This window comes from Anguilla anguilla, chromosome 15 (assembly GCF_013347855.1).
Source record: "Anguilla anguilla isolate fAngAng1 chromosome 15, fAngAng1.pri, whole genome shotgun sequence".
NCBI lineage: Eukaryota > Metazoa > Chordata > Actinopteri > Anguilliformes > Anguillidae > Anguilla > Anguilla anguilla.
The window spans coordinates 18325519-18338171 of NC_049215.1; the positions used below are offsets into that span (position 1 = coordinate 18325519).

At 40.3% G+C, this 12653-nt stretch overlaps 1 protein-coding gene across 1 annotated transcript in view; it reads left to right on the forward strand.

Moving 5' to 3' along the window:
• The first annotated feature begins 1495 nt into the window (after nt 1-1495).
• Nucleotides 1496-12653, forward strand: part of LOC118213711 (anosmin-1-like) — a 51964-nt gene continuing 40806 nt past the window's right edge. Inside the window, exons 1-2 of the mRNA XM_035392761.1 lie at nt 1496-1762; nt 11820-11867. Of these exons, the coding sequence (XP_035248652.1) occupies nt 1571-1762; nt 11820-11867 (240 nt within the window). The 5' untranslated portion in view covers nt 1496-1570. The remainder of the gene's footprint in view (nt 1763-11819; nt 11868-12653) is intronic.

A 12653-nucleotide genomic window follows, 5' to 3' on the forward strand; every position in this document is an offset into this window, starting at 1 on the left:
CTGCTCCTGTGCTTCTCTACCTTACAATGTTGTGTAAACCCTCTAGGAACCAGGTGTGATGTTTCCGCCAGCAGTCCCTTCCAGCACAATGGCAGCATGCTGTGATGGCAGATATGGCCCATTTTTTTTAAAATTCCTAAAGTGGCATAAAAGAACTTGACTAAAAACCACAAATATTTGCATGTATTTTTTTTGTTTTGTTTTGTATTTTTATGCATTTTACATCAAAGAATCTGCCACCACAAATTAACACAAACTCTTTGTGGTGCAATGTTCCATGGCTTAAAAATATATAGAAATGTACCAAATGAAGTTTTTGTTAAAGTGTTGTCTGTGAGCACAGCTTCCTGTGTGCATTATTTATATGGGCTCTGGAATGTGGGACCAAATGGTATCTGTTAAGAGTTTAATTACGGAGTGGGACGGAGTGGGCACAGTGGGTAAGGAACTGCGCTTGTAACCGAAAGGTCGCAGGTTCGATTCCTGGGTAAGGACACTGCCGTTGTACCCTTGAGCAAGGTACTTCACCTGCATTGCTTCAGTATATATCCAGCTGTATAAATGGATACAATGTAAAGTGCTATGTAAAAAGTTGTGTAAGTCGCTCTGGATAAGAGCGTCTGCTAAATGCCTGTAATGTAATGTAATGTAATTAACACTGGACATTTTATTGTGTACCTGAACTAGGGATTGGAGAACGTGTGTTCTACATGTATGTTTGTGCTAATCTAATTGCAGGACAGATGCATTCCTGGCCACTATAATTTGGAACAATTTAAGTGAAATTGAAATATGCATGGAAACAAAGTTGTGTTGTTTTTTTAAACTCAATCTATGGACAAAATTTCTGTGTATTCTTGAGGCGGGATCATGTGAGGTTGTTGAATATTGTCAACTTTCCACATGCAGTCTTAACTGTTACTGAAAAATAATTTAAAACAAAAGAAATTATAGAGTAGATTTTATCCAAATCCTAATATTAGCCTGGTCAGACCACAACCCTCTCAACCCCCCCTTTTCTAACAAAAAAGTAAAGTCTGTCTGACCCCTTTCATTCTTTTGGCTACTCTCAGGAATTTAGAAATTGGGTGGTTTTTTACCAGACACGTTTATATTTTTCCTTTTAAATTTTAATTAATTAATTAATTTATTTATTTGGTTTCTGTCACATGCATATCAATGCACAGTCATATTCCTTGACATTTAACTTATAATGCAATCCATGTTGCTACACACCTAGAAAATCTTGTTCTGTTCCCTGTCCCTACACTACTGCAGAAACACAGCTGCAACACAAACTCAATGTAAGCAATTATGTTTTAACCTAAAACGTATTGCCTAAAAAACTGAGTATCGAGCAATTTGATAACAATTGGGTAGAAGCGCAATTGTTGTTGCCCTACCTGGCACTACGCTCTAACCAAATGTCAGTCATTTTTGGTTCATCCAATAGCGCGCCACGCGCGGTTCTGACTCCTCCCCAAGTAGGTTATTGAAGTTTCTTTAGTTCCTAGAGTGGAGTCGAGCAGTCTAGACCGATCAGAGCGTGGAGATAAAACACGAGTTAGCAATGTTTCCGAGGAACCACAGTATGTACCTGACCCTGTTTCTGTGGATTACAGCCTCCTTGAGCCTCGGGAATGCAGCCACGAAGAAGCAGGACGAGTCCTTCTTCACGGGTAGCATTTACCGAGCAAGATGCGCTTCGAGGTGTCTCAGTCTTCATATCACGCGCATATCTGCTTTTTTCAAGCATTTTCAGGTAAAGCTTGTTGGCATAATATTGCCAAGACATAGCCTACAACTGGTCCGAGGTTCTAGGCTAACGCATACCCATGGACTTGAAGGCGCACAATTTACTTACTGTGTGTTTAGCTTCTATTTCATTGTAGTCATTTACTGGGAATGAAAAAATAAATAAATAAAAAGAGTAAAGGGGGGAAAGTATGATATTTTCAAGCATGTGTAACTATCAGATAAATTGAAATGTATTCATTCATCTTTTGATACGTTGGAAAGTGCGAGTAAAAGTTATCGGAAAGGGGTTCAGCTCTTTGCTCCTTGGAGACTAGAGATACAGCGTGTGGCAGTCCCCCGAGTAGAATGTGCCATCTAGAACGGACGATGCTCCAGACTTGTACTTTGTCAATGGTTAAAAGGCTTTTGGACTCAGTGATATTCTCACAGTACAATTAAGAAGTAGGCTAATTAATTAAACGACAGGCATTATTTTTCTTACTAACGCATTGCACTGAAAGTGCGGGGTGAATTCGGAACCGGCCAGCCAGGGCACAACTTGTTTATTGTGATAAGACCATTTTAGAGGAACTTGTAGACTTAACTCAAACGACCCCATAATTATTCATTGTAAGGAAGAATGACATAGAGCGTAATGTGGCTTTGCAAAGGCTGCCTTCTGGGGTTTTGTGTATTCTCACTGGGATACCATTACATCATTACTTTATTTTTTGTCATTGTAGTTATTTAGTAGCGTAGACAAAAGTAATTTCATTGTAATCTCGGTTTTATTGACCCCTGGAAAAGCCTTATTCTCCAGTATCAGGTTTATACGCACTATAAATAGTTATTCTCCTTCCTTTTCTTATAGTAAATCTCTATATGTGCTGCTGGCACATTTGACACATTTAAATGATAAATAAATGAATTTGCTAAACATATTTATCAAAATAGCCTATTAATGGTTTTGCTGTGTTTTTAATGTCGTGTATGGTCTTGAATGATCGCTTCGTCAGCGTTCTTCGCGTTCACCTATCAGTTGACATGCGCGCTTCTTACTGTCACTTTGCTCTTTGAATTATATTGGGTTTGATGGGAACCGTATTAAGTTTGATGTTATAACGCAGCACCATTGATATGTGATAATATATATTTTTTAAAAGATAGTACTTTCACTGGTAATTTTTTTATATTCGACAGATCCATTTGTCTATTTAATTGACATTCCTGTAGATTATTGTCTGTTAGCCCGTTATACACAGGAATTGTGTCAGAAGTTGTTTTTCACTCGTCGCTGGACGCAGTGTTCTCCCCAGACGCTCTGGTGAAAGGGATTGTAGCGGGGCTTTATTTCGTTTCCTTGGACAAGCTATTCAAAGTGTAGGGGTTTTCTTAAGCAAATGCGTTGCATTTACAAGCTAAAAAAATCTAAATGATAAACCCCATGGGGGTTCAGTTGTGGCTGAGGTTTTTTGTTGCAGAATAAATGTTTCTAATTACTGTATGGTTCATTACTACAACAAAGACGTAACATGAACTCCAATAATATGGACTTTGGTGTAGGCTATTGTATTTGAAAACAAAACCAATGTTAGATGATAAAGAGTGAGCAGGCAAACATATCGATTGTATGTTTATTCGGTGACATATAGGCTACATTAAAGCAATATTTTAAATGGTTTTGTCTACCCTTCAAATAAGATTTACCAATTCTCAGTGAGCTGAACCCTTCCTTTTATTAAAGACTACATATAGCCTACATAGTTGCACTTTCTCTGATTTATATGCTTTCTGGAATTGCGTGTGTGTATGAACTCTCCGAATAACATGCGCATCTTTTAAAGTATAGTGCAATAACCAGAAACGTCAGGACAGCATCCCGGGCTTCACTGGATCATTCTTCAAACGCGCGTTGAGAGGGCACGTCTAATATTTTCCGCAATTAAGTGTTTTTTGTTGTTGTTGTTGTTGCCAGGATTAAAAAGAAGAAAGCCTATTTGTGCTCCGATAGGAGCGAGACTGGCCGAGAGCAGGCGCGCGCGTGCGTGTTGTCTAACAGTAGCCAACGATGTGTAATTAAATGTTTTGATGCTCTGCGAATTGTTCTGGAGCCGCTGTGTTCTCACTGGGGCATCCGCAAGGAAACAAGAGCCCTGGCCACCTGCAAAAATACCCCCCCGCGCCACCAAATGCCACTGTCGCACCTCCCCGGCATTACCGATGTTCGCGCACTGACCTTTGGAAGCGAGCAATGCCATTCCTGGTTTAGTTTGATTGAGGGTTAGACAGACGTGGAAAAATGAATGGGTTAAATAAATAATTTAAACAATTGCCTGTAATAGACAGATCTTTGGATTCACTTAAATATAGAACAGGGGTAAACAATTTAACATTTTAATTGAGATATCTGCATATCATTGGGGGAAAATTCCACATGTAATTGGCCTAAGAGACTTTCAACCCTTTAAAATGAATTTGTGTTCTGAGGAAACACTGCATTTGGATAGTCTTTTGGTTCTAAACTCTTGGGCTTTGTTAACACAGAGGTAAAGTTAAAACTTTGATGTGTGTTCAGCTTTCTGGTTGGTCTAACTGCTTGATTGTGGAAAAGAATGCGTTGTGAAACCTCTGCTTCTACTGCTCTTGTAATATAAAGCTTGAACTTCTCCCCCACTTAGCTAATTTTGCAGTGAACTAACCTGGGTCCTGATTATTCACTGACTAAGCAGTTAATTTGGGAGCTCATAAAATGGGAGCCCATTCAGAACAATACTATGCAACGGCTAAAAGACAAAAAGTTTTTCAGCACTGTAAAATTCAGGATGGACAGAGCAATTTGTGATTTTAGCATCAAAAGAAACAGACTTTTTTATTGACACAATGTGAATATGGCAGGCATGTGGCTTTCCCCAATACAGCTGTCACGGGAAGGAGACCCTGCCTTCATTGTGCGGTTTTGACAGCCAAGAACCAAATGCGGGACAAATTGGTGTGCTTTGAGGCTCAGTGTAAGCGGCATGAAAAGTAAGCGCCATTTAATGTGCAAATGAAAGGCGACCAGTGATTGGTCACCTACAGTAGGCTTCCCGCGAGGCTAGGAAAATGGTGCTTACAATGTCACAGTGTGGACCGACTCTGGGTCGTTTTCATTCTCCCAGCTGATCGCATCTGGTGGCGTGCACACAAATATGGCAGGCTTTTTTCTGCCAGTGACAAAACACTCATGGCATTAGTAGTTAAAATTAATAGGGACTGAGAGCGCCACATTAATGCCTGGAGAGTACGTATGTGCTGCTGCAAAGGCCTGAGCACGTTTTCCATTCGCAACAAGGCACCCTTTTCTTTTGGCTGTGATGCAGCGAATGACAGAACTTTGGCCTCCATTTAAAAAGCTTTCCTGCAAGTTTTCAAATGTCCAATTTTAGTCAGTGTAATGCAGTGTTATGAGCAACATTTCACTGGAGAAGAGATGCCTGTTAGTGTAATTTTGTCTGGGAACCTTCCATTCTTTATGATCATTATCCTCCCTAAACAGACTCATGTCCTGTAAATGTCTGACTGTATGCCTTGTATTAAGGTAAACAGGGGTACAATATATTTTATCTACTATCATCTATCATTTGTTTATATTACTTTTTGTGCCAATTATTCAGAGTGAAAACCTTACACTATTATAAAGTTATATTTTGTTCAAATTCTTCTGGATGATATTGGGCTAATGGTTAAGAATATAATGAAATAATGAATAACTACAATTCAATGACTACAACTAAAGACTTTTTATATTGACACTCAATATAACGATGGGTAAAGTACGGTGATGGATGTGTTGTAAAGAGATTGGTTTCAGTCTGCTGGTGCAGAAAAAAAATCAAGTTGGTTATGGAATTGCTTACTTTTTTAAATGAGTTAATTGACTGAGAAATATCATCAAATGCATATATATTTTTAGACATTTTATTTAACACTTGGACGGAAACATGCAATTTGACATCCACTCTGAATAGGCAGAGGGCAGTTTGCAATATGCATTGGAGCTCAACGGCACTAAAATGTGTCAGATAGACAGAGGCCCTGTTCACTAACTATGCCAGTGAGCATTGGTCTTGTATCGGGATTATTTATGTGAGGAGCTGTGAAGCCAAAAGCAAGGTGTGTCAGTGCAGCCTTGTTATTCATAGTCATAAAAATATTACATTTTAAATTCGCCCATTCATTCTGAACACCTTGGCCTGTTGGAGTTTCCTTTTTCCGCATTTTGAGGGAGAGTTGTGTTTTTTAAACCAAACGGAAAAAAAATATCGGAAAATTAGTTTAGCTGTATTCCTTTTATTGCCTTTGATATAAAATAACTTGTGGTGGGAATCAAACCACGACCACTGCTCGTCTTATGTGTAGACTATTTCATTAGTTAAGGGGATGAATGGAGGCTTATGTTGTCCGGACTCACCTCCTGGTAAAGCATTTAAACCATGACAGACTTGTCAGTAAATCTCTTAGTCTGCACTGTGCTGTAGCACCTCCAAGGTTTTTGGACTGACAAACACAGCATGGACGCAGCTGGGTGTCTTTTAATAGATTGGCTTTATTAAGCAGGATTTTGCCTGGACCGAGGCAGAGCTTGAAGATGAAGTGAAATCTGTTTGTGTTGTATGAGTCAGCTTTGTACATTCTGATATCACATTATATAATGAAATGGCTAGATTTGGAATGGTCAGAAATAACTTGCAAATGAAGATGTGGAAGAATTCAATTTGCTGTGCGTTTTATGCAGTCCAATATAATTTTGTTTTAACCAAAGCTAAACTTAAATATGAGACTGATTTACTTCAAAGGTAAGATTCTGAAATTGGTGTAGGGTAGAAATGGTGTAGGGTAGCATGGATTGATGTTGCTAAAAATGAGAAAAGGCAGATAATATAATTTGTTAATTATATTAACCACCCTGAAATTAAATTGAGCTCTCTAACTTAATTATTTTGTTTTGCACTTAAATTCTCAATCCCCAGCATCTCTTAGTTAGCATATGTAAACTTATCTGATGTAGATGTATGAAATCTGAACGATGATGAGTACTGAATAATTCTTGTTTTATCTTTTCATACATTCATCAAACAGTCTAAAAGACGCATCACACACTTGCATGAGGGATCAAATTAATCAACTGATATCCTTAATTTCCTTCCTCGTAGTGAATGAGAATGCACTTCAATTTTCAATGAGTCTTTATTTAAGCTGACACAACCGGAGTTCCATGTGATGTTTTTGTTGGGAGAAAATACAGGTCTCAATGACCAATTGAATATCAGTTGGACCAGAAAATACACTATCCTACTCATTGGAAATTGGATTAAGGGATCTGGTATCAGTCAGTGTTGGGGGTAACACGTGTCCAGTTATACCATTTGTTTTTGGGTGGTCAGGGGTACTGCTGGATGACCACACAAAACATTCCTGTGAATTCACACATATTCTGAGAATGGAGATGATGTGAATGGCTCCTATCTATGCGCAGTAGAGTGGCTCTCATAAAAGTTTGCCTTTTTGTTTGATCAGTTTCAGGTTCAATATGCAAGGCCTGGACTTGCTGGCATTGTATGTGTGCGATAAAGCAACTGTTTTGTTGTATATATGCATATACTAAATAAAAGCTGACTGTAAGAAAGTGGAGAGATTTTATACAGGATTTTTAAAAAATTAAACTTGTTGTTTTACAAGACCATTCAAACAGATACATTTAAAAAACCTCTTTTGCACCGCTGTGTGCTGTATACCTTTTTAAGATGCACACATATATAAAAATGAATAAACTAGACCAATACACCACCAGCAACAGCCTTTGGTGAACATTCATTTGGATAATAACCCAATTAAATCCAATTTATTAAAGGTCAGTTGAAACAAAAGCCAGTATAACCAAATTATGTCCAATGCCATGGATGAGAAGTACTGATGTAAATCACACTCGTTACCTGTGTTCTGAAAAGGTTAACATTCAGTTACTTAACTGGAAATGTCACAAAAAGTTTTAGTTGTGGCAATAATAGTACATTAGGTTGTCCATCTATTTATTATAAACATACAGATCACTGTAAACAATTACCTAAGCAATGGAAGACCTCCAGTTGCAAGTGTGTAATGGTAGCAAATACCATGCCCTGCTTGGGATGCCTAGCTAAGTCTGCCTGCACAACACAAGACCCGAGCAGCCCACCTGCCCTGTCTCCTCAGCCAACCCTGGCTGTAATAAAAATTCCTCTTTCTCCTGTCCTGTGTTTGCTCAACCTCCTCAGTGACATTGGTATGGCTGTTGGGTCACATGGCGTCTCCACGTCCGCCACGCCGGTCCCCGTGACCCCTTTGATGCTGCTCGTGTTGCGCTGAGGCGGGCCGTTTTTCCGAAACTCCAGATGGCGGTGGCGTCCGTTGGAGAGAAGGATAACTGTGGCGCTCTGGAGCTGCGTTGTGATGGAAGGGGTTAGGAATGCGGTTCGTGCAGGAACGGGGGGGTGACCCGCGTCCCTCCTGCCTGTACGCCGTGCGGTGGGATAGAGGGGAGGTGACCTGTCGTCCCCCCCCCTCCGGTGCGCGACATGGCGGGGTCAGCCCGGAACAGCTGGGGCAACATCCTGGCCGGCCCTCCCGCTGACAGGGATCAGAATTAGCCCCTCACCTCGGTCAGGGATGTCACTCGTCTGATAGAGGCGTCGCTTGTCTGGATCCCCCAAAGCCCCTTGCAAAGCCCAGTACACACAGTGCAATTTTTTGAAAATTGCAGGGGATATAATGTGCTGTCCTTGGAGGGCCTGCTAAGCTAGCTGTCTACGGCCGTCCAGAGGCTGGAATAATGAGATCCAGCACAGAGTTTGTCGGTACATTGACTTTACCCTTTTATGTTGTCACAGCTCTCTTAACTCCCAAATGTGATTAGAGGTAGATTTGGATAAACATGCTGAGGCTCATATGGTATCTGGGCTGCCCATTAACACTCTGCCTGCCTGACATTGGGAAAAGCACACTAAACAGAACATCATTTTGCATAATGATACTCATTCCCCCCAAAAAATGACATGGGTTGTTATCACAAGTGTACTAAGAGTGTACCTGACACAGTACACCAGTTGGTTACTCTGGAATATGTGGAGTAGAAGCTAATGCCCCCCACACGTTTGGAAATTTGGGAATGGAAGTGCTCTATGCATCACCACCACTAGTTGCAAGCTTTTTTTGCTAGCTTATTGAGGGCTTGTAAATCAGATAACAGCTAATTTTAGTCCATACAAAATCACTGACAGCAGCTGCCAAGTCAGCTACCTATTTCTTTCCAGATGTAAAATTTCTGTCTTCAGATTTTTGTCTGTAGTGGACAAGAAATTTTCTTGCCTACGAGACCAGTATGTACATGTCAGTGCCATAAAAGTAGGTAGCAACAGTTTTTGTGTATAAAGAAGCTGCTGCTCAGTACAACTACCAAGACAAAATAAAACTTTAAATATGGAAACAGTCCTTGAGCAGAATCATGGGCTCTGTTCCCAAGTCTTTGTCATTAGTCATGAATGTCTTTGAAACCTACTGACCATTATCATTGACACCGAATACCAAATATTCTCTGGTACTGGATAATGAATTAAGTCCTTTAATGATAAAGTACTTTTCCTTGGGGACCTTGGGGGTTCCACTGGATTATATTGTATGAAAAGACTTTGAAATTGACATTGAACTTACGCAGACTGCTCCTCAATGATCCCTGAGATTTCTCAAATAGTCTGCTGGAGTTTTATTTTAGGGTAGCGTGTATACTGAGAGCACAATGAACTTCTGTTTACATGTATAACAATTCTATTGTGAATGATAATGGCAGCATAATTGTTTTTAGCATCTTGCCTCTCAAGAAAGTTGAATAAATAAAAGATTAAATCCTTTCTTTGTTGAGAAAAGTCAGTCCCATTGAGACAGAAATCTTATTTTCGAAGGATCCCTCCCTGACAAACAGGTTTCTGCTGAAAAGCACTGCTAATGCAGTCCATTATTATTATCCATTGCTATTCTGCACTGCCTGGAGTTCTGTTTGCAGCCTGGTACGTGCACACGTTGGTAGATCATGCAAATCTAGGGCCTCCTGGGGGGAAAGGGGGGGGGGGGGTGATCAGCAGGGTTCATGCTAGGTGAATAGGTGCCTACTCCATGCTCCATTGCAGAACACCAAGTTCCATTCCAGGAAAGTCTGACACGAATGCAACATACAGCCATGGGCCGTCAATGCCAATTTGCCACAGTCCCAAATATATAGAAATCCCCTGGAACACTGTACTTTGGTGTGGTGAGGCAGTGTGGTGTAGTGATCAGTATTGCTCTAAATGTGGCTAAATGAACTGAACCTGTAACTGAGAGGTTTTGGGTTCAAAACTGAGGTGGGGCAGCCGTAAAAATGGGTAGTATGTAAAAACGTAAGATGCAGAGCTGTTTAGTCCATGAAGAATTAAGTTCTGCAGGATTCAGAGCCTAAATTACCTGTATTATTACACAATCACTTTGATTCACCTTATAATGTATTATTTGAGGTTAAGTACTTAATTACTATGCAATTGTATGAGAAAATAAAGTGTTGCTCATTGGAGCAGGCAATTGATTTTTTTGTGTTGTCATGTGCTGTGGTCTCTCACACTGAGGCACTGCACAGTTTGGTATTGGTAATTAGAGATAAGCACACCAGTGGGGCGTAGGGCCATCTATTTCTCTTCTCCTGATTGGTGCCCAGGAAATGACTATAGCAACAGTCATTGTTGTTCAGAATGGAGGGGAAATACAGTCTCATCTCAGCAGAAGCTTCCCAAAACATTTTGAGTTCGCGGGAACCTAGAAGTGGTGTTTGCAGCCTGCATCAGCATGCTGACAGAAGCGCGTGGTCAGATGACCTCCGAGGGTCAGCGGCAGAGATCAGACAGGAAGTGTGGGGGTGATGAGGAAAGAAAAAGTGCCTTGTGAATTCTGGGCTTTTGCCAAAATGGGCGGATTACAGAATCCAAATAAGGCAGATGATCCCAAATGTAATCTCATGACCTCCTAAAATGACTGCACTCCGGATTGATTGCACTCTGGTTTAGGATCCCCACCACTATAAAATTGTTCACTGTTACAGTACGTCCTTCCCGAAGACACTGTTAGGGTGCTGAACAGATGCTTTAGACACACGGGCGGTTGGAATGTTGTTAATCTCCTACAACGTGTTGCGCTGATACAGTCATCATGGACCCACAGCCCACAGCGTGGCCCAGTTGGGCTCAGGTTACGCTAGAGAGCACTCTTCACCCTGCTGACCTTCCTTAACCAATTTGGAATGATCATGCTGTCAGGCTCGGCATTCCCATCACTGCAATGTCAGTCAGTTCAGAGGAGAGCAGACAGGCTAGGCGCGTACTGTCCTCTAGAGCGTGTGCTGTTGACCACCGCTTCTCCTCACTCTGCAGTCAGTCAGCTAAGCTCCACATCCACTGCAGACATTCTCATTGAAACCCTACATCCCTTGGTGACAATATGGCCAAATGTGCACAAGCCTGTGAGGCTGATGAATTTAGTCTGCATTGTCAGGAAATAGCCGTTCCTTACTAGGATGAGCCACCCAGCAGTCCCAGTTGAATTCTAATAGCAATGTAGCCATCTGTTGCAGTTCAGTTGAACAGGGGTCTAAATATTAGCATGGCCAACCTCTTGCTAGTAACAGCCTTTAATGGTAAAACTGTGGTGTGCTTTTATTAATAAGGCACATACTGTACATATACACAAACCTGTACAACACATATTTACTGAGGCATAGTATAGGTAATATAATTTATATAACAGCTCCAACTCAAGAACCCTACTGGTACTCACTATGCAGCAACTACTCACTGTTGAGTGGTCAAAAAATTATATAGAACATGGGAATCTATATACTATAAACTCAGACACACAGTATAACTGCAAAGAGTTCCTTTACTCAATGCTGCCTGGTTGCTTACATTGTATTAGTTAACAAAGTACATGCTTGAATGTTAAATGTTGCATTTTGACTGACATCATGCCTGTTCTTTTTTCTGTTTTAGAATAATGGATCACTGGTGTGGTGTCAGAATCATAAGCAGTGCTCAAAGGTAATGTAACAGAAAGCATGGCTCATTTTATTTTATTGAAATTGCACTCAGAAAGACATTTGTATGGTACTTTAAATTGTTTAGATGTTGCAAGTTTCCAAAAATGCAGACACTATCCAGCAGAACTTGGGGGAGGTTTTCACATGATTTAAAGTGTCATTAGAAACTTGTCACTATGATAAATTCAGCTGAACTAAAAGCAAAGGATGCTTTTACAGCCCATCCCAATTGTTCTGAGTCTAACTGCAAGGCAAACGGTGCATTTAGAGTTCAATTCATTTTTCACTAATGAGGAGATTTACGTGTTCCAACAGCACTCTAATTACGTGCAGCGAGGAACCTTCCCAAATTCTGCAGTAGAGCAGTGCAGCACACTTAATGTAATGTTTTGAAATTTGAGGTATTTCTCTACCTTCATAATAACTAGTTTCTCTAAAGTACATAAATTATTGAGGATTATAATTCTTTTAGTGAAGAGTTTCATGTTTGTGTTTTAGGAAAAACCATTTCAGTGGGGGAATATAATTCAGACGACCGCCATTTTTACTATACTCTTACTGTACCCTAGATACTTGAAGCTGCCTCTCCTTGGAGTGATTAACAAGAAATAGAGACTTTATTCATGAAAAAAAGATATATATCGGCATCAATATTCATTCAATATCTTTGAAGTCAAGCAGTAAAATGAGATTACTTTATTGATGGATTATTTCAACAGCGTATCATACATTAGCAAGGATATTTTTAAAACAAGCAATTATTTGTGGTAGTAGTGCTGACATTCTC